Source organism: Pelophylax lessonae (assembly GCF_965119305.1).
Source record: "Pelophylax lessonae genome assembly, chromosome: 6".
NCBI classification, from domain to species: Eukaryota; Metazoa; Chordata; class Amphibia; order Anura; family Ranidae; genus Pelophylax; species Pelophylax lessonae.
Genome location: NC_138773.1, coordinates 116,402,851 through 116,426,341, shown reverse-complemented (window position 1 = coordinate 116,426,341; position 23,491 = coordinate 116,402,851). Strand labels below are relative to the sequence as shown.

The 23,491-nt window shown below is 43.5% G+C and overlaps 1 protein-coding gene across 2 annotated transcripts in view; it reads right to left on the bottom strand.

Moving 5' to 3' along the window:
• The window catches only part of SYT17 (synaptotagmin 17), a 244,243-nt gene that overhangs the window by 165,306 nt on the left and 55,446 nt on the right, over nt 1-23,491 (bottom strand). For both annotated transcript variants that reach the window (XM_082260190.1, XM_082260191.1), the window contains exon 3: nt 11,109-11,257. In XM_082260190.1, coding sequence (XP_082116316.1) covers nt 11,109-11,257 — 149 coding nt within the window. The remainder of the gene's footprint in view (nt 1-11,108; nt 11,258-23,491) is intronic.

Genomic DNA, 23,491 nt, shown 5'->3' with positions numbered 1-23,491 from the left:
CTCTCAGCCAATGTCAGAGTGTTCTGGCAGGGGGGGGGGGTGGGGGTGCACGTTCCCCCTGTCACAACACAATTGATCAGCAGGGGAGATCGTTGTACTAACATTGGATTGTTAGTACAGTGGCTCCGACCTGAGCTGTCAGTTTTTTTTCACTCAGCCCCCTGGGTTGAGCGAAAAAAAATAAACTATTAGTGTGTACAAGGCTTTAGCCATCTGATTTGGGAAAAAACTCACTGCTCTGATTGCTCAGATTCTAAAAACAACCAACTTCTGTTAAGCATAGCCAATAAGGAATCATACTGATGACGTGAACAGGAAACAAGACAGCCATCTGCTAGCTAAATAAAAGACTGCGTAATATTAATAAAAAATATTTATATTTATCAGACTGAAAAAAAAATAAATAAAAGAAAACAGGTTTATAAAAATGTATTTTTGACTATAATAAACAAAGAAAACACATTCCCTTTAGACCCCATTCACACTACCGCGACTTGTCAGGTGACTGGTCAGCCTGACAAGTCACGGTCCATTGTGTGCTACGGGAACCGCTCTAATAGGAGCGACTCAAGTCGCTCCGACTTAGAAAAAGGTTCCTGTACTACTTCGGGGCGACATCGGAGCGACTTGCATTGACATTCATTATATGAAGTCCGTGCAAGTCGCGCCGAAGTCGCGGTGCACGCAACTTCACAGGTCGCCCCTGAAGTCGTGCCGCATTAGTGTGAACCGGCACTTAAATGTATTAAATAGATTATTATCTGAGATTCTCTGCAGATCCCTGCAGAGAACCCACTTCTCACATCAATTCTTACTGTTGCTGAAAATCGAACTCCCTGCAAATTCAAATATTAGTCCTAAAATCATGATTCAGTTTCCAGCTTTCCTGTATGTGCAATGCGAATGTTGTTGAAATTAAAATTCACTGCTTTTTTTAACCCCTTCCATACCGCGCCATTATAAAATGACGTCGGCAGGAATCCTTTCTCGATCCGGGCGGCCGTCATATGACATCCGCCCGGTCTCGCCGCTACTGCGCGCCCCCGGGGGCGCGCAGCGCGGCGATCGGGGGTGAGGCTCGTCCCTCGGACTGAGCCCAACCCCGATCAAGGTAAACAGCCAATGAAATTGGCTGTTTACCACGTGGTCGGCTGTGTCAATCACAGCCGATCACATGAGCGGCTCCAGCGCGAGCCGCTCGTTCCTACCTCAATGCGCAGCGATCGGGGATGAGGCTCGTCCCTCGGACAGAGCCCATCCCCGATCTAGGTAAAGAGCCAATGAAATTGGCTTTTTACCACGTGACCGGCTGTGTCCAATCACAGCCGGTCACAAATGTCAACAGAGAACACGGTAACTAGCTGTCACCGTGTTCTCCTCCTCACATACTGATCCTGTGTGAGGAGGAGATTGTGGTAACAGCTAGTTACCAAGTACAGTGCACCCCAACCACACTGATTCCCCCCCCCCCAATAAAAAGCACCATCAAAGTACCCGAGTACCTGTCACCAGCCCATCAGGTACTCTGATGACAGGTACTCGGGTACTCTGATGGGCTGATGACAGGTACTCGGGTACTCTGATGGGCTGATGACAGGTACTCGGGTACTCTGATGGGTTGATGACAGGTACTCGGGTACTCTGATGGACTGGTGACAGGTACTCGGGTACTCTGATGACAGGTACTCAGGTACTCTGATGACGGGTACTCGGGTACTCTGATGACAGGTACTCAGGTACTCTGATGACGGGTACTCGGGTACTCTGATGACGGGTACTCGGGTACTCTGATGACAGGTACTCGGGTACTCTGATGAGTACCCGTCACCTGAGTACCCGAGTACCCATCATCGGAGTACCCGAGTACCTGTCACCTACCCATCAGAGTACCCGAGTACCTGTCACCTACCCATCAGAGTACCCGAGTACCTTCCACCTGCTCATCAGAGTACCTGACACCTGAAGTACCCGAGTACTTGCCACCTGCTCATCAGTACCCATCACTACTCATCAGTACTCATCAGTACCCATCAGTACCTATCACCTATCAGTATCAGTACTGATCATCCATACCCATCAGTACAGTATCAGTATCACCTATCAGTATCAGTACTACTCATCAGTACCCATCACCTGCCTGTCACCTGCCCATCAGAGTACCCGAGTACCTGTCACCTGCCTATCGGAGTACTCGAGTACCTGCCACCTGCTCATCAGTACCAGAGTACCTGTCACCTGCCTGTCACCTGCCCAGCAAAGTACCCGAGTACCTGTCACCCTTCATACAGCCACCATGTCTAAGTCCAAAAAAGGTTTATATACGTCCTCCGTTTAAACCTAAATACCGGTGTTATGGCATAACCCTGGTATTTTTTTAAACGGTGGACGGTTGGCTTTCCAATAAGGGTGGTCCCAGTGGCGGATTCGTTGCGGGATCACCCTTCCGGGGTGGCGGAAGAGGTGCCCCCCCCCCTCCCGCCGCATTCTGGTCCTTTTCCCCGATTACCGGACCCGCCGGCAGCGGGGAAAACGATCCGGTCCCGGATCCTCACAGACAGGATGTCGAGTGAGGGCAAGCTTGCCCTCACTCGACTCTATGGTCTTGGAGGACCGGAGCTACGGCAAACGTCGTTGCCTAGCAACCAGTTTAAAGGTCCCTTTTTTTTTCCCATTTTATTTAATTTTTTTTTTATTTTTTTTTTTTTTTTTTTTTCTATCTTTTAGTGTACTTGTGAGATCTGAGGACTTTTTGACCCCAGATCTCACAAAAAAGAGGTCCTGTCGTGCCTTTTTCTATTACAAGTAATGTTTACATTTCTTGTAATAGAAATAAAAATGACCATTTTTTTTTTTTTTTTAAAACAGTGTAAAAATAATAAATAAAATAAATAGTAAAAAAAAAAAAAAATGAAAGTGCCCTGTCCCCGCGAGCTCGCGTGCAGAAGCGAACGCATAATGAAACCCCGCCCACATATGTAAACAGTGTTCAAACTACACATGTGAGGTATCGCCGCGATCGTTAGAACTCCTCTGTAACTCTAAGATAGCAACCTGTAGAAATTTTTAAAGTGTCGCCTATGGGGATTTTTAAGTACCAAAGTTTGTCACCATTCTGTGAGCGTGCGCAATTTTGAAGCATGACATGTTGGGTATCTATTTACTCGGCGTAACATTATCTTTCACATTATGGAAAACAATTGGGCTAACTTTACTGGTTTCTTATTTTTTAATTCAAAAAAGTGAATTTTTTCCAAAAAAAAATGCGTTTGGAAGACCGCTGCGCAAATACGGTGTGATAAAAAATATTGCAATAATCTCCATTTTATTCTCTAGGGTCTCTGCTAAAAAAAATATATAATGTTTTGGGGTTCTAAGTAGTTTTCTAGCAAAAACAACTGATTTTAGCTTGTAAACACCAAATGTCAAAAATAGGCCTAGGCAAGTGGCTAGGATGCATGATGGTGCTCCTTGGATGTTGGGCCCCTCTATATGGCTAGGCTGTGAAAAAGTCTCACACATGTGGTATTGCCATACTCAGGAGGAGTAGCAGAATGAATTTTGGGGTGTCATTTTTGCTGTGTACATGCTATGTGTTAGAAATAGCTTATAAATTGACAACGTTTTGGGAAAAAAAAGAAAAAAAAATTTTTCCTTCATTTTCCCAAGAATTGTGGGAAAAAATTATAACTTCAAAAAACTCACCATGCCGCTTACTAAATACCTTGGAATGTCTACTTTACAAAAATGGGTCATTTGGGGGGTATTTGTACTGTCCTGACATTTCAGGGCCTCAAGAAAGGAGATAGGCCATCAGTACATCTGGTGTGATCAATTTTCAGTAATTGGTACCATAGCTTCTAGACTCAATAACTTTCACAAAGACTAAATAATATACACTAATTTGGGTTAATTTTACCAGAGATATGTAGCAGTATAAATTTTGGCCCAAATGTATGAAGAAAAATTAATTTTTTGCAAAATCACGAAAAAAAAACCCCCAGTTGTGATCAAATAGAAGCTCTATTTGTGTGAAAGAAATGATAAAAATTTTGTTTGGTTACAGTGTAGCATGACTGAGCAATTGTCATTCAAAGTGTGAGAGTGCTGAAAGCTGAAAATTGGTCTGGGCAGGAAGGGGGTCTAACTGCTCTGTATGGAAGCGGTTAAAGGATAAGTTCACCTTTACAGAAAAAATAATGAATTCACGTTTTTGCAAAAAAAGAAAGTGCATTTATTTTTTTTCCAGTTGTATCCTGAAAAGCATTGCACCCGAGATCAGTATATCATATGTGCAATGTGAGCTCCTGCACACATGTACTCCAGTTTTCAGTCTTTACCTCTCTACGGGCTTTCTGATTGTAAGCTAGAAGTCCATCTTCCGCAGTGGGAAAAACGGTACTTGAAGTTTGTTCATTCAGAGGAAACTGTAAATAAATGACACGGCTGAGTGGGCAGAACCCCACACAGCCATGCTCTTTTCAAAAAGTGGCAGTGGGTGCGGGGAGAAAAATCCCCAACCGCTGTCACCGTAAAGGGAGATCGGGGGGAGAAGCTGCCAGACGTGGAGCATGTAAAATGTTCCAAAGGTGAACTTATCCATGTTATACAGAACTCCCCTGAAACATTTTGAGAAAAGCAGAATGAAGGCCATTTAGGCTCCGTTCACACTAGTATGATCTCAGACGCGACTTGAGTCACACAGAATCACATGACAATGGAAATCACACTGTTTTCCATGGAAAAGGTTCCAGCACTACTTTGGTAAGATTCCAGCCCAATTTTGGCTCTATAAAAGATGCAAACCCCATCCATGTAGCATCCAAGTTGCACCACATAATCGCACTGGAAGTTGAATCAAAATCTGATCGCAGTGGTGGGAACCTAGTCTATTTATGTAATCTAATATTTATTGTGCCGGATTTTACATTTATACATTTAACATGGGATCTAAGTTGTTATAAAGGGAATATACACAGATCACTCATAACTTTATGACTACTGAAAGATTAAGTGACTAACATTGACTATCTCATTACAATGGCATCTAAACGTTGGTGGGATATATTAGGAAGTAAGTAAATATGTTGTCCCTGAAGTTGATGTTTTAAAAACAGTCCCCAGCCAAAAGCACCTACAGTGGGCACTGAGCATCAGAACTGGATCACAGAGAAATGGAGGAAGGTGGCCTGGTCTGATAAATCATGTTTTCTTCTACATCCTATGGATGGCCAGATGCATGTGTATTGCTTACCTGGGGAAGAGATGGCACCTGGGTGCAGTATGGGAAGAAGGCAAGTCAGCAGAGGCAGTGTGATGCTTTGGGCAATGTTCTGTTAGGAAACTTTGGTCCTGTGGATGTTACCTGCCGCGTACCACTGAACTAAACATTGTTGCTGACTAAATACACCCCTTCATGGAAACTGTATTTCCTGCTGGAAGTGACCTCTTTAAACAGCTTAATGTGCCCTGCCACACTGCAAAAAGGTTCAAGAATGGTTTGAGGAAACAGTGAAGTTAAGGTGTTCACTTGGCCTCAAAATTCTCTAGATCTCAATCCAATCATGCATCTGTGAGATGTGTGGAGAAACAAGTCGAATACATGGAGGCCTCACCTCCCAATTTACAGGACATAAAGGATCTGCTACTACCGGCCTTTTGCAAGTTATCACAGCATACCTTCAGAGATCTACTGGCATTTATGTCTCCAGGGGTCAAGGCTGTTTTGGCAGCAAAAGGGGGATCTACTTAATAATAGGTGTTTGCTCATAAAGAAATGGTTGATCAGTGTATAGTGGTTTTGTATACAGTATATTTGCTTTCTTTATTTCATAATGATCAGAAATATACAAATGCATTAAAAAATATTTGCATATAAATAGTATACTGTCTTCTATTTTGCCAGAAGGTGGAGCTCTAAGTATTTTTTTTTTTGCATGTTTTCTTCTTTCTCCTTACCACCTGTTGTGAAAAGCCTTAAGCCTAGTACTCACAGGTCGAATGTCAGGCCGCATCAGCCGATTCAATAGAAACCGACTGGCATTCAGCCCGTGCGTACTCATGGGCGTCCGCAAGAACTTTTTTCAGGGGGGGGGGCATAATTTTAAGGTCACCCATGCTCTGCCCCTTTTCAACAATGTCATGAAGGGGAGGGGCTTAGTCATTATACTTATTTTGAGTATATTCCCTTAAAGCATGTTATACAGCACAGTGCTTTGCTGTGTAATTTGGCCCCTTCTATCACCTAAAATACCTGGCTGATCCTGCCTGGCTATATCCTCCCCTCTGTAAACTGACCACGGTATACCAAGGCTGCTGAGCCCTGACACCGTGGTCAGTTTACGTGCCTCCATCATCCGCAGCCCTCCTGTCCTCCTCTGTCCTCTCTCCCCCCTCCCTCCCTGCCTGTCTGCTCCTGTGTCAGTGCCCACCCCTCCTCTCCTGCTGCTGTAGTTTCATTTAAAGTTTCATATCCTGTCTACAGTCTGTTTAATAATCCTGTGTGCCCCTGTGTCTGTTTTTTTATAAAAATAAGACATTCTTTACAAGTTAGAGTGCCACTTGCCACTCACGTGACCCGCCACCTCTCTCCTCCTCCCCTCCTCCTCCCCTCCCAACTGACATCAGTGAGGAATCCTTGGCCCCGCCCGCTGCAGGCAGCTGTCAGCCGGAGAGAGGAGAGAGCCGACAGGTCACATGAGCGGCGCTCGGCCCTCTGAAAACTGGTAAAGAACAGCTTATTTTTTTAAAACACAGACACACAGGCACACATGATTATTAAACAGAACAGACAGGATGGTATAAAGTGGCTTAACAACCACTTAAAAGGGGAAGTTGATATTCCCCATTTGCCCCCCCTTGCCCCTACCTGCGGATGCCCATGTGCGTACTGCAGCCAGTCCGACAGAAGTCGGCTGTTTGGCAAGCTTCTGTTGAAGGAGCATGACTAAAAAAGATCTGCTGGCCAGTTCACGATCAGCGCTCTCAGGCAATGGGGGAAAGTGCTGACCGAAGTGTTCTGATAAGGGGGTTCGCTGTACAAACATTGTTGGGTTGAATGAAAAAAAACTTGTAGCGTGTACTAGGCTTACAGTCCTCAATTGTTCAAGTTGAAATTCACAGAAAGTGAATTACTCCTTCCTGTGTCAATCTTTTATTGGGTAATTTTGTTTTAGGTGGCATGCCTTCAGGCTACCTCTATGTGTGCACAGTTATTGGGCAACGATTAGTGTGCAGAATTATTATGCAACTAAAAGCAAAATGAAAATCTTCCCATCTTACTTGTTTATTTTCATCTGTTAAAATTAGAATATTAAACAAACAACTCAAAATTTCCAAATAAATAGCGACCATTCTTTAGTCATAAGCCTTCTATTCATGGAATCCCTCAGTTTCTTTATTTGTTGATGACTAACTTTTTGTGCAGCAGCAACCACAGCCTCCCAGACACTGTGCAGGGAGGTGTACTGTTTTGCTTCACCATAAATCTCCAATTTAAGAAGGGCCCACAAGTTCTCAATAGGGTTTAGGTTAGATGAGGAAGGGGGCCATGTCATTATTCTTTCATCTTTAAGGCCTTTATGAGGCTAGCCATGCAGTGGAGTACTTTGATACCTGTGGTGGAGCATTGTCCTGCATAAATATGATGGTCTTCGTGAAAGATGCAGACATTGATTGAATTAAGTGTCTTCTAAAAACTGGCAGTAGGTTCAGAAGTTGATTTTGAGTCTTCAACTTAAAAAGGTCTAACTAGCTCATTTTATAAATATCAGTCCATACCAGTACCCCATATCCAGCTAGCTGGCAATCTGAGTTGAAGTGGAGCTCTGTGCCCATTACTGTTCCAGCCAAAGGCCCATTCATCTGGTCCGTCAAGAGTCTCTCATCTCATCATCCATAAAACCTTTGAAAACTCTGTCTTCTGATATTTCTTGACCTTCTTGATGTTTCAACTTATGTGTCTTGTTCAGTGGTAGTCGGGTTTCAGCCTTCCTTACCTTTGCCATGTCTCTGGGCACTGAACACCTTGTACTTCTGGGCACTGCATGCTGAATGCAGTTCTGGAATATGACAGCACTTGAGGAAAATGGGTCCCTGGTAGTTTCAGGTTTGATTCTTCTCAAACTTTTGACAGTTAATTTGCATCTTTTTTTCTCAACACATTTCTTGTGACCCTGTTGACTATTTGCAATAAAATGTTTGATGGTTCTGTGATCAGACCCCAATATCTTAGCAATTTTAAGAGTGCTGCATCCCTCTGAAAAACCTTTTACAATATCTGACTTTTCAGAGACCGTTAAATCTCTTTTTTTGGGCCATTTTGTGGAAAAGAAGCTGTCTAATAATTATGCACACCTTGATATAGGGTATTGATCTCCTTAGGCTACACCCTCCCTCATTATACAAATACAAATCACCTGATGTGCTTAAATCCAATAGGCATTCAAGCTTATATAGCTTGGAGTTGGGCAATATGCATAAAAAATTGAGTTTTTGTAAGAACTAACTGTAAAACTTTTTTCTCGGAGTCCTCCGACAGTTGCAGCCCCTCATTAAGCCTTCGCGAGTGGATAATGGCAAGCTAAGCAGTTTGAAAGGCTAATAAAAAACTTTCTACACTTAGACACACCTCCAGGGGGCCTTCCCTCAGCCATTATCCTGGCACAGTTACTACTGTCCTTCAGTTTTGTAGCAAGCAGTACCGGAAGGCAACAACCCCAAAATCCAAAGACAGAGGGGCGGGGGCTGCAACTATCGGAGGACTCAGAGAAAAGAGTTTTACGATAAGTTCTTACAAAAACTCTATTTTCTCTTACGTCCTCCAACAGTCATAGCCCCTCATTAAGCCTTCACGAGTGGCATGTCCCAAAGCAGTGCAGGTGTTAGGGGTGGGAAGACGCAACCTACCTAAAAGGCAATGTATCAACCAGGCCAGAAAAAAAAACTGAGCCAACAGGGCAACAAAAGCTCAACAGGAGCTAACCCACAATATGAAAAAAACCCCAACAGGAAGAGACCGAAAAAAACACGTCTCTTAAAACAACCGCCACACTCAAAACCTTGCGGTGCAAGGAAGCATCCGAGGATGCCATCACATCAAGTTTGTAAAATCTTGTGAAAGTGTACACAGACGACCAGGTTGGCGCTTTGCACACCTGAGCCATAGAAGCCTGATGGAGAAACGCCCAAGAGGCACTGACAGCTCTAGTAGAATGTGCCCTGACAGGGAAAGGAGGAACCTGACCCTTGATTGAATAGGCCTGAACAATCGTCTGTCTGATCCATTTAGAAATGGTTGCTGCGGACGCAGCCGAACCCTTTCGAGGTCCCTCAGGAAGGACAAACAGGGAATCAGACTTCCGAAAAGACTCCGTGGCGGACAGGTAAACCCTGACCGCCCGGACAACATCCAAGGAATGTAAGGCTAATTCCTTGGGATGCTTGGGTTTCGCACAAAGGGAAGGCAAGTCAACATCTTCGTTGAGGTGGAAAGCAGATACCACCTTGGGAAGAAAAGATGGATTGGGTCTCAAGACCACTTTGTCCCTATGAACAACCAGATAAGGCGAGCGGCAAGACAGACCTGCCAACTCAGACACTCTGCGAGCAGAGGTGACAGCCACCAGAAAGGCAACTTTCTGGGACAACACAGGCAGAGGTATTTCTCTGATGTTTTCAAAGGGAGGCCATTGCAAAATGGACAAAACCAAGTTCAGGTCCCATGGAGGCAAAGGAGCCTTCCTCGGGGGAGCCAGATGTCGCACCCCCTGAATAAAGGTGTGAATCAAGGAATTAGTCACCAAGAGACGCTGGAAAAGAATGGCCAAGGCTGACACCTGACCTTTAATCGCGGCCAGCGCCAAACGCTGATCCACACCTTCCTGTAGAAAGGCCAAAACCCTCGCCACCGAAAAGGAGCGGGGATGAAACCCTTGCGACTCGCATCAGGCAATATACACCTTCCAGGTGCGATGGTAAATTTTTCTAGAGGTAGCTTTCCGAGCCTTCAATAAGGTAGGAATGACAGCACTCGGGAGACCCTTGCCTCTCAAGACTTGGCTTTCAATAGCCATGCCCTCAAAGCCAGAGACTGTAAAGCAGGATGGGAGATCAGCCCTTGAGACAGTAGATCATCTCTCAGTGGAAGTCGCCAGGGAGGCTCGACGACCATCTGCACGATGTCTGCGTACCAAGACTGACGCGGCCAGTCTGGGGCCACCAGAATTACCTGCACCCGTTCCGACTCCAACCTGCGGAGGAACCTGGATAACAGTTGAATCAGAGGGAAGGCATAAATCAGCCAATACCAGTGCCAGGGCACCACCAATGCGTCCGTGTCTTCCGCCAGAGGATCGGGGGTTCTGGCCATGAAACCTTCCCAACTTTTTGTTGAGACGGGATGCGAACAGATCCACGTCCGGAGTCCCCCACCGGGCACACAGGAGGTGAAACACCTCCAGATGCAGGGACCATTCTCCCTGGTCCAGAACGTGCATCTCGGCCCAAGACAGAATCTCGGCTACTTCCTTGGCCGCCTGGGCACTCTTGGTGCCCCCTTGGTGATTGATGTAAGCCTCCACTGTGGCGTTGTCCGTCTGAACCCGAACCGGACAACCCTGAAGCCGAGTTGTCCAATGGAACAAGGAGAGCTTGCCGATTGGATGGATTCTATCTGAAACGTATGTATTTTCAAGAAAAAAACATAAAGAAACTGAGACACTAGGTCCCAGCTGGGAAGACCTAGCCTACTCCTGACGCTAGGCAGCATAAAACTGAAGGACAGTAGTAACTGTGTCAGGATAATGGCTGAGGGACGGCCCCCTGGAGGTGTGTCTAAGTGTAGTAAGTTTTTTATTAACCTTTCAAACTGCCTAGCTTGCTCCTGCAGAGGGCACCATTACCCACTCGTGAAGACTTAATGAGGGGCTGCGACTGTCAGAGGACTTAAGAGAAATTATGATTTGGTTGGAATACTCACTTGCCTAAAAATTGTGCACACAGTGTATACTTTATTTGATAACTTAATCACACATATGTCCCATAAGGGTAAAACACAAAATTCTAATGACCAGCAGCCACTAGCACTATATCTTTATCTTTACTATACTAACATCCATGGTGGTGTTTGTGCTGGAAAGGGCCCCAGGATCTCCACTTCATCTTCACTGGACTGGCAGCAGGTACAATCATAACACTTTTGACAGCAGTTTCTGCACGTCCATCGGCACAGCAGCAGATCTGAAATTTTAGACAGGAACCCCTGGAGAAGAAACAGCAAGAAGCACTAGTTTACAGCAGGTCTTTCTTGTGAATATAATTCTTCTTCAACAATCATTTTGATATCTGTAACAGATATAACTTTATGTAACATTTATATAGCAAGTCATTTCAATAACACACTGAGGGGAATTCATAAAGGGTGTAGACACCCTTTAGAATTCTATAGGGACACTGTACTGAAACTGTCATTAAGAGACAGGGACCTGAATTGGTCAGAGTCTGGCACCGAGGTCGGGGTGTCCATATTGGAAATCCTTCCCAGTTTTGTAATAGGGGTGGGCAGAGCCTGATGGGGAACTGAGAGATTGGCTTCCCATCAGGTCCGCTCTTTTATTGAGTGACAGAACACAGCAATGGTTGGATCCATAGACACTATTCAGTCCGAAAGCAAATTTCAAATCCGCGACTGCCATGGCTGTCCATCAAAAGTAATGCAGCCCTGATGGTGAACTAGTCTCTTAGTTCCCCATCAGGCTCCACCCATGCAGCGACTTAGATAATTTCCCAAATATGGGTGTTATGTAACGGTATCAGCCAAATGATCAGACCAGTGGTGATGCACAATTTCTACTTTACTTAACAATGTGGAACGTAGATTACACAGGAGATCATGTGAACAGGGGTTTGCAGTACAAAACAGCAATATGAGGAAGGGAGAAACATTCCTAAAACATGTGAAAACAATTCTATTGCAGTTCAAGTAATGGCCACTAGATGGCAGCAGAGTGTTCTGAGTTCAGTTTACAGATAGGATAAAGATCTGAAGATTTCTCACGTGTTCCCAGAGATTGATCGTTCATTCAGCAGACTGGGAGCTGTGGGGATTTCTTGCTGGCACAGACTTCACACAGGCACTGCTGATGCTGACTTTGGTCAGGAGGCTCTGGGGGCCGTAGATAGGACCAACCCACTGCTTGGACAGCTTCTCCACATGGACTGTAACAGAGTCCTCTCCAGTGACTGGGGCTTGGATAGAAACTGCGTGCTCTTGTGCTCACTGCTGGTGGCCCACACACCAGACTGATCGATTGATGACCCAGCACCTGGGGACAGCTCACTTGCCCAGTCACTGCTGTCCCTTCAGGCAGGATCTCTCTGAGCACAGGAAGCTGGCATTTATACTCCCTGGGCATGTCCTGGAACTCAGGGGATGCTGGGAGCCCAGAGGATTGTGGGGAATTGAGTTAAAGGGACTTGCACCTGCATCTGGATAAAGGGGCACACCACTACATGGGTATTGCCACATTTGGCTAAAGACATCACCCACAGTTGTGACAAATTTAACGAGGCATCGCGACAGGTGGCACCGCGTGTCAAACCTAGCTATTTAAGTCAATAGAGGATGTGCTTGGCTCACAGTTACAGAGCATTAGTCCTGTCTTAAATTGTTGACAGTGACTGCTTAGCCACACTCTTTGCAGAGAATGGGCAAACCAAGCCTTAAAATAATAAACCCAACCCGTGGCTTTGTACATTTATATGGTCACTGAACCTCAGTTTTACCAATAAACTTATAATTTACAATGCATCCATTAACTCCAAGAAAATGTAAAACTGATGAATTATAAATGATTGCATGAAATGGAGTGGTTTACCAAAACAATCACTTTGATTCATTTCATCATGTTTCCAGTTCAGAATCTGATTTGTTCCTGGGGCAACACAGACTTTTCCCTGAAACCTAAAACTAAACTCAAGGCAGTCATAAATGAACTGGTTAATGCAGCTAGGTGTTCAGAAATACATTGTTGTATGTATTTTTTTAAATGTATGAGAATTGGACTTGGCATCAGCCACCTGCACTCTCTCATGTGGCAGCACTCAGACTGGAAAAGGGAGAAGCAGGACTGGAAACCAATCAACAGTGCTGAATGAACTGTCCTAAAGAGAAACATGCTGATAAGAGAAAGCAGAGTGAGCACAGTGAGATGACCTCATAGAGGACACCATTGTATCTTTTTTGTAGTCTATACTCGTACCAGAAAAAGTATTACCATCCTCCTTGCTGTGCTTTGTGGCAGGTTTTTTTTCTAAGATCAATAAGCCACACATCATGAAGCAGACCCATGTGCATGAAGTGAGATGAATGGCAGCCTCAGCCCAGACTACATTTCGCTCCACCTCTTGGAGTTTAATCATTACTAGATCGCTCTTCATAGTGGTTCCAATTTTTGATCTAGTTTTGATATTTGCTTAGCTTTTACTGGGTCATGGCCCAGTCTACTACCTTGCCATCTCAATCAGACAGACACTCCACACGACACATGGACAGAATCAATAAGAGCAGATTGTTTTTTTTCTACTGAACCAGTAAATGATAAGGAGACTTTAAATGGCCTGTTTCACAAACTAAAAAGACATATCCACAGAATCCTGCATGGTGGGATGTGGATTACTTTGAAGAATACCTCAAAACTAACAGGATCATTAAAGGGCTCAGAATCAATAAATCTGCCTCCTTTGAAGTGGAGGACGAAGGTTTAAAATCCCAATGGACCAACATTCTTCATGAAGCCTCTAAAGGACTAATGAGACTCCTAATCAAATTTAAAGAGACACACATAGCCACAGTCAAAACAGAGATATGTCTCCTACAGCAGAACATTTTCATGATTTACCTGAGTTTAAATAGAACAAAGACCATGGAAACATTGAAGAGGACATCACACAGATTAAAAGTTCTAAATGTCACAGAAATAAATTAGATTACATTGAAGGGACTGTACATAGATGGAAAACTTTAAATCACAATCCCAAATCAAGAAGGGAAAGATCTGGAGGAACAAGACATTCTAGTCTGAGAAAACCATCAGTGACCACAAGCACACCCAAGAGAGTTTGCTTTTCTGAAACAAAATGGGATATTTCTATTCCCTCAACATCTTCTGCCAGTATCCAAGACAGAAAACGCAAACTCAGAGATTCTTTTTCGGATGATGGGGATTCTAGTCCATCAAAAAAGTCAGAAACCCCCAAAAAGAAGGGGGGCAACAAGAAGAAAAAAATAAGAAGATGTGAAAAACGTCATGTCCATACTTAAGGTTCTGAATTGTTCTAACAGTATTTTGTCACAAGAGGAAATCAATATCCATTCTAAAAGGACAGAATTTTGCACCTACAACTGATTCTAATCTAAATTCAAACTTAAAGACATTCAAAATTTTGCTCGTCAACTCACTCAAATATTGAAACACCGCTTTGTTTACCTCAGGATTCTTCATCTGATAATTCTTCACATATGGATTTATATTTTTAATATTTGTGTTTAATACGTGCTATAAGCACCTTGGACACATTTGGTTTTTCCAGAATTCCTATATATGATAAAATTGAGCCGTCTTACCATTTTACCATCTCTTCTATGTTAAATCAAAATTTTACCCCATACACACTAGGGGGAACAATTAGACATATTTCAGGAATTAGTGGAACAAGATTTGCTGATTTTGGCAAGGTGACTAATGCCTCCACCACACACCATCAGAATCTCACCATATCTGAAAAGACTGTTTTAAAATCTTTACAGGATGACTCCAGGATTGTATTTAAGGGATCAGATAAGGAAGGAGCTGTCTTCACACCCACAACTGAATTTTGAGCTTCCTTAACAATCCCCTAAATCTGAGATTCACATTGGAAGATCATCATTCCACTATCAATTATCTTGATCTTACCTTTTCAGACTCCAACCAAACTGGGACTGTTATGGTGCGGGCATACAGAAAACCCCCTTCCAAGAACACACTCTTACATGCATCCAGCTGTCACCGCACACTATTAAGGCTTTTCCACATGATCAGTTTATTAGGATCAGACACAATTGCTCCAGTTTTACTGATTTTGATAGGGAAGCTATCTCATTGGAAACAAGACTTTGTGATGCTAATGCTAATGTTATATACTTAGTCATCTGCAATCTATGCAAAATGTAATATGTGGTTAGAACTATGAGACGTTTTAGTGATAGAATGAGGGACTATTTCTCAGATATGAGGACCAACAAATTAGTCTGGCTAGACCTTGAACTTCAACATCAACAGAATACACAATCTTTGTCCAAATTTTTGAGAAGATAGATCGACTTGTCCAAGGTGGTGACTGATTCTCCCTCCTGTGAAGATTTTTAAACTGGACACCCGTATATAGGTCTGATTTTTGAATGAGACCTTACCCACTATTATAAGTAATATGTCCTTTCCTCTTTATAATGTTTCAATCCATTTCCTTGTCATCTTTTTTCAATTTTACCATCTAGTTGTTATCCTTTATTATTTTCTTTCTTATGTATAACCCCCTTTTTATGTACCATACTTGTTCATGTTGGTCATATTAAGGTAGGATTGATTTATGCATTTCTCATCACATACATTGATTAATACATACAGTGCATCCGGAAAGTATTCACAGCACTTAACTTTTTTCACATCTTGTTATGTTACAAATGGAATAAATTCATTATTTTCCTCAAAATTCTATAAACTATACCCCATAATGACAACGTGAAAGAAGTTTGTTTGAAATATTTGTAAAGGTATTAAAAATTAAAAACTAAAAAAAATCACATGTATGTAAGTATTCGCAGCCTTTGCTCAATACTTTGTTGAAGAACCTTTGGCACCAATTACAGCCTTAAGTCTTTTTGAGTATGATGCTACAAGCTTGGTACACCTATCACCTATTTTAGGGCAGTTTCTCCCATTCTTCTTTGCAGGACCTCTCAAGCGCCATCAGGTTGGATGGGGAGCATTGGTGCACAGCCATTGTCAGATCTCTCCAGAGATGTTAAATCGGGTTCAAGTCTGGGCTTTGGCTGGACCACTCAGGGACATTCACACAGTTGTTCCGTAGCCACTCCTTTGTTATTTTGGCAGTGTGCTTAAGATGAACCTTCGCCCCAGTCTGAGGTCCAGAACGCTCTGCAGAAGGTTTTCATCAAGGATGTCTCTGTACATTGCCACATTCATCTTTCCCTCAATCCTGACTAGTCTCCTAGTTCCTGTCACTGAAAAACATCCCCACAGCATGATGCTGCGACCACAATGCGTTACTGTAGGGATGCTTTTGGCCAGGTGATGCTCAGTTTCCTCCAGACATGACGCTTGCCATTCAGGCCAAAGAGTTCAATATTTGTTTCATCAGACCAGAGAATTTTGTTTCTCATGGTCTGAGAGTCCCTCAGGTTGCCTTTTGGCAAACTCCAGGTGAGCTGTAATGTGCTTCTTACTGAGGAGTGGCTTCCATCTGGATGCTCTACCATACAATGCGGGAGTGCTGCACAGATGGTTGTTCTTCTGGAAGGTTTTCCTCTCTCAACAGAGAAACGCTGGAGCTCTGTCAGAGTGACCATTGGGTTCTTGGTCACCTCCCTGACTAAGGCACATCTCCTCTGATCACTCAGTTTGGCCTGGTGGCAAGCTCTAGGAAGAGTCCTGGTGGTTCCAAACTTCTTCCATTTGCAGATGATAGAGGCCACTGTGCTCATTGGGACCTTCAATGCTGCAGAATTTTTTCTGTACATTTTTTCTGTACCCTTCTCCATATGTGTACCTCCATACAACCCTATATAGACAAGTGTGTGCCTTTCCAAATCATGTCTAATCAACTGAATTTACCACAGATGGACTCGAATCAAATTGTAGAAATATCTCAAGGATAATCAGTGGCAACAGGATGCACCTGAGCTCAATTTTGAGTGTCGTGGTAAAGGCTTTCACATACTTATGTATAGTAGTTTTTTATTTTTATAAAATTTGCAAAGATGTCAAACAAACTTCTTTCACCGTGGCATTATGGGGTATGGTTTGTAGAATTTTGAAAAAAATAATGAATTTAATCCATTATGGAATAAGGCTGTAGCATACCAAAATCTGTAAAAAGTGGGCGGTGTGAATACTTTCGGGATACACTGTTGATGGTATATAGCACTGATGGCGAAACCTTGGCACCCCAGATGTTTTGGAACTATATTTCCCATGATGCTCAACTACACTGCAGAATGCATGAGCATCATTGGAAATGTAGTTCCCAAACAACTGGGGTGCCAAGGTTCGTCATTACTGGTATATAGTAACAACCTGATTGCTAATGAGCTCCCATTAAGTCCGTGGTTTAGACATGCTTGTCTTTTTATTCATTTTGATTCTGTTCTAGAGAATTTACAGTACATTCATTGTTTTAAATTTTTTCTTCAATAAACTTTATTGGATTTAATTATGCTCACAAGGCTGACACACGCAGGTATACTTGCATTTTTTTTTTTTACTTCTATGCGGCGTGAAGTTTGGGGAGGTTTAGCTCAGTGATAGATGCATTTTTGTGATCCACGGCAGTCAACTATCAGTTTTAAGGGCATGGCAAAAACAAAAACAGCACTGCCCTAAGGACCATATATATGAACCACCGGGATTGGTAACAAAAATCATCAATGAATCAAAAATATATAAAAAAATTAACAAATTTATTTATACAAATATCCAAAAAGTAGAACAATACAATTGCAAAAAAACAGGAACCATCCACCATCACCAATAAAAAAGACAACGTTGTCTAATTGTGCAAATGGATGCACCAAACACCATACACATCACATCACACTACACAGTCATCACAAAAGATGCATTCCCCTAGGAGAATCATCACAGGGGATGCATATTCAAAGGCCAATTGGGAGGCAACGCCTTTAGAAAACATCAATTGTGAGACTTGAGGTGAAGGGCCTGTGCCACACTGGTCGCCTTCATGCAAAAATCAAAAAAGAACCTCAGTCAAATGTATGGAGTTAAACATCCCAAGTAAATCATGGCCAAATGATATGAGCCTAAACATGGGTTGGCTGACAATGATGTCAGTGTGCAAATAGATACAATAGAAGCAAGCCTGGTTGCAATGTATGAATGTGAGTTGATTCCACTGTTACATATTGTAGTAACCACTGACATAAAAACTTGACTGGAATCCACAGATAACTTTGCCTTGTTGTATACAAATCAAATATAACATTCTCACAAATTCGCACTAGGCAAGTTAATAGGGCATAAATTGCTGATGAAGTGTAGAGCAAGCACAGACAAGCTAGTTGTATTACTTGGTTGGACTACTGGCGAATAAATGTAGACATAGAGCGAGGATTAAAGGCAAGTTCATATGATCCTCAATGGGGTTTACCTCCAGGCTCTACGTGACTAATTAAACAGTCAAGGCTTTGCCGCTTGCAATGCCAGGCCTAGTGACAAGTCTTTTCAATTATCCTCCGGGTGACCACATACAGGGGTATCCACTCCACTCTCAGTAGCTTAATGATTGCTTGCTATATGTCGCAATTGCGAGTATTTGTACGCCTCCATGCAGGATTCCATGACAGCTGCACATGGGAGTAGCTCATGTAGCGAGTGATTGGTGGCGTTGGCGTGCACCTACATAACGTCAGCGTGTTTCACCAGAAACCCAGCTTCTTCAGGACATAGCTCCCCCTAGCTGGGACATACTTTAAATACACCTTCCAACCCAGCTTGTCAAAATTATTTCATGGGGACATAGGTAATTTTGCACCAAACAACAAAAAATAAAAATACAGTCTCATTCATTCATTACCATACATTTTGGCGAATGGACATGCGCAAGCATCCACCCACATGGGTGTGCATGCAGGGACCATAGATTAAACAGTAGCAGCAGAATGGAATTAGATGCACCAGACTTTAATCCCCACTTAACATAGGGCAAAAGCTAAAAAATAAATGTAAAAGTAAAATAATTCACTAATTAGTCTAGAAAACCTGTAAATTGGGTTCTTTATTCAAACCATTTGGAGCAAGAGTATTTCAATTATAGATCCAAATATTTTCTTTTTTAAGGAGGATTTTATCAAAATCACCCCATCTATTGCTTAATTTCAGAGAAAATATGCCTTTGACCTTCAAGCCCGTAACACTGGCTTGATTAAATTGGAGGAAATGTTGTGCTAGAGGGCTATCTGGTTCTTCCTTCTTGATATCCCTTAGATGCTCCCCACTATGAATACGTAATTGATGCTTAGTTTTGCCAATGTAAAATGTATTACACGAGCACTGGATACTATCAGTGATTCAAGTAGTAGTGCAGGTAATCAAGCTTTTAATGGTGTAAACATGTGAATTACCCGCGCCAGTGAATACCCCAGTTCGTTCGACAAATGTACATATTTGGCAATGGCCACAAGGGTGATAATACAAAGAAACAGCGCAAATTTGATATTAATTGGCAATAAATTAATAAACACCTAAATTGCTTAGCGTGAATTAATAAATAAATAAATACACCCAAATAGCAAATAGCATACTCAATCACTATAATGCACCCCGTGAAGTGAATATACAGAATTCATGAAGAATACAGTCCATAAAACCTCAATGTATTAAATAAGCTCAGAGGGAAAAAAAACAGTCCAAATTATATTCCAAAAGTGCTTCAGCAGGTAGCCAGTGAAAGGTATCAACCAGAAAACCGGAAATAAGGTGCTCAAGTGCTGGAAATCGTGTGCAAATTCATGCTGCTATGGTGTGGTGATAAGGTGACTTTTCCTCTCCCCCAGAACGTTGCACTTACCGGACAAAATGGACCCCTAGACAATATTGTGTAAGGGTCACACAGGCAAAGTCCGGCATATGATCCGGGCAATACTCCTTAGGGCTAGTTGGAACCACTTGGGGACCTCCTATAGGCTCTCACCAGGATAGGACCATATGTGGAAGGAAAAAACTCCCAATAGTGTAATATTGCTAAAAATTCGTATTTATTGAAAGTAAAGATAAAGCACTCACATTTGTTGAGGTAAAAACAGGCGGTGTACAGTCATAAATCGGTATAGATGATCACTAAGATCACGGTGTGGGCTCCTCTGGCTCCGGCGTGCGTTCCACCGCTACCGGAAATGATGTCACAGCAGGCGTGGAACCGGAAATTGCGTCGACGCATTTCGCCCTCCTATTGGGCGTTATCACAGATGGCCACAAGGGACCATTCTTAAAGTCCTTGGAAATTAGGCTAACCATGTACTGTCTGAATGGGTAGGCATGTCCAATAAATTAGGAGCCCATCGTGCCACCATATGAGGAAACATCCCTACTATTTTGGACAGCGAGGGACATTGATGCAAAATATGCCAATGTTGGGTTAAAACCTCCCTTACTTTTTTCCACTGTGCTCCGTACTGTGTGATAAATCATGTAGGTTCAGGGACTTTTTCTTTTTGGGAGACATGTGGCGGGGCCTCTCCTAGTAGGGTGGGTCTCTCTCTGCCCAATGCTTTACCTATGGCTTTCTTTAAAACTTTATGAGTATAGCCTCTCTCTCTCTGAATCTATTGTGCATTGCTTGTGCTTCTTTGTCATAGCCAGTCTTCTTAGTACAATTTCTTCAAATTCTAAGAAATTGACCAGTAGGAATGCCTTGAATCAGAGCTTTCAAGTGAAAGCTATCTGACCTTAATAAGGTGCTTGCAGCCGTGGGGCTCCCATGGATGTGCCCAAAATCTATTGGTAATTGACAGCATCGAATTGGAAGAAATTATTGTTGAGCACAAAGTTCAAAAGATCTAAGATAAAATCATTTTGGTGGGCCATCTCTGGAAAACAATTGTACAAAAAATACTCCACGGCTTTCAAGCCCCATAAGTAAGGCATTGACGTTTATAGTGAGTCAACGTCAATGCCCACCAACAAAAATCCCTGTTTAAGGTTTCCTGACCTTAAGGGCATGGCAACCCATTTTCATTAAAAGGAACAAAATAAAAGTTTTATACACAGGATTGCCCACACATGAGTTCTTCTCTAACAAATGCAGCAAATGAAAAAAATACTAAGCCACCTGGCTCTTACCATTACTTTGCCTCGATTTGAAGTTCCTTGTTGCCCAGGCATACTCCTGGCCCTAACAGGATTCTCCAGCCCCCCCATGGGTTTGCTCACTGTCCCCAAGACTTTAGGAATTCCTCCAGCCCCCTTTGACTTGCTAGCCGCCTCAGCTCCCCCAGCCTCCCAGACCCTCTTCTGGTCTCCCAGGCCTGTGTACCCGTCCCGACCTTCCCTGTCCTTCAGACAAGCAGTCGCCCCTCACCAGGGATGTAGTCTCAGACCAACAACCAGGTTTCCTGACAGGGCTCTAAACCAAAATGGCAGCAACTGCTCACACTCAATCTTCCACCACCTCCTGCTCTTAGGAATCCCCAAACTACAGAGCCTCATCTGGAAATAGCAAAATCCAGAGAAAGCTGCCAGAACAGTTTTCCTCCGATTAAAATAACTGCTCTGTAGCCCTGCAATCAGCAGACTTGCAAACTCTTTGTCTTTTTATAATCTTTTATTCCTAAGCCAGGGACTGTCACTATCCCATACCCCCCCCCCCTCTTTATTTTGATCCGGAGGGAGGAACAACTGCAGCCGCCATTGCACATTGCAGTTGGGACACTTCTGTGCTGGCCGTCAGCCACGTAGGTTCAACCCTTTTTCCGGGTGTGCTTCCAGGTATGCCCTACTCTGAATCTTAACAGGGTCCTATAGTGCCTTATACTCAAGTGCACAGCGAATGTGCTTTTATGGCTTCAAGCATTTCCAACAATATATTAGTCACCATAATGCACTCTACATCTAAAAACGAGGCCTTTCTAGGGACTTTTCCCTAGAGGGGAGGGACTCATCTGCTGACGCAGGAGAGGTTAAGACATTCAAAGCGACCTCCATCTCACTGGAGGTAACTGTCATTCCATCCTGGTGTGCTGTCAGATGCACGTGACTTATTCCTTCTACCAAAGCATCACTGACTGAGCTGCTGCAGGTCATAACATGTCACACTGCCATTTTTGCTCTCAATATTTTCCAGCTGTTGGGCTGTGGACAACACAACTGCCACGCATGCACCCTGAACTGGTCCTTCTGACTGGAGGGGACCAATCTCTGCAGGTGCCACCGCACCCTCAACCACTGGCCGCTCTGTGATCCCTTCATTGGACATAGCAGGTGTTACTTCCACCCAATTATTACACACCATAGTCTTGTAATGCATGGTCACACTGTTTACTATTGTGAGTGTGTTCTAGCACCAACCATCCCAGTCTGCTGTAGTTCCATCATGGGCACGCCACAGCGCTGCATCACATGCTCTAGAAGGCCCCACAGGGACCTGGGATTCTTTTGCAAATACAGTACATTTACTATTTCTTTATATATCCCATTGGGATGACACATCATCTGTCAAGGCAGGCTGCAATACATGCTTTTGACCTACCTGCTCTGGTGGCGCTACTGACACACACAGCTCTGCACTTTGAGCTTTGACAGGCTGAAATAACCCCTTACCAACTGGGTTGCCCACATACTCTCACTGCATGGTGCATCCCCCTTTGTTCCACTATACCTGTACCAGTGTTGTACAAGACAATCTCCAGCTCCAAATCACAGAGACCCCCTGAGACTTCTTTGGACAACCCTGTGGTTCTGCCTCTGATTATGACACGAGATATCCTACTTCCATCATTCACAGACATGACATTACCAGAAATATATTTTTCCATGTCATTACCATGAAAAACATTACATTTACCAACAGTAACACTTTTGTCAGCATGACCAACAGCATTTTCATTGCATATAGACATAACTGCAGTTTTTGTGGGTTGTCTCTGTCTATTACCCCCCACAGCCTGGGAGCCACTGCTCACAGCACCCTCTCTCTTTAAAGGGGCACTCTCTCCTACTTGGGAAGTTCCACAGCTGACCTGGGAAACTCTCTGCTCCATCACTGCAGGCTTCTGGGAGGTTCCACTGGGCATCTCTGCAGCACCTGTCACTAGAGAACATGGCACCAGGACTGTTTTGGTCACCCCTAGTTTAACTTCCCCAGCCATCTGATGGGCTATAGCTGGCACGTGCAGAGTCCCCATGTCCTTTTCAGTCTTTAGCCCTGCTGTCATATGGGCCTTACCTTGTGCCTCCCCACAACTCCAGGTAGCACACTGCAGCAAGACTATGTTCATCTGTACTGTAGATCTCCCTGCTGGACACACTCCCACTTCATTGGGTTCAGTTCCACAAACTGAAATAGTCTTACCAGTTCCTATAGCTGGTGTCATAGCCTTCACTTGAGTGCAATGTCTCACATGTGTGGTGTCTCCACAGACTGACTTTCCAGACCCACTGGAGTAACAGCAGACTTGCACTTTAAAGACAGTTGGCTATACCTC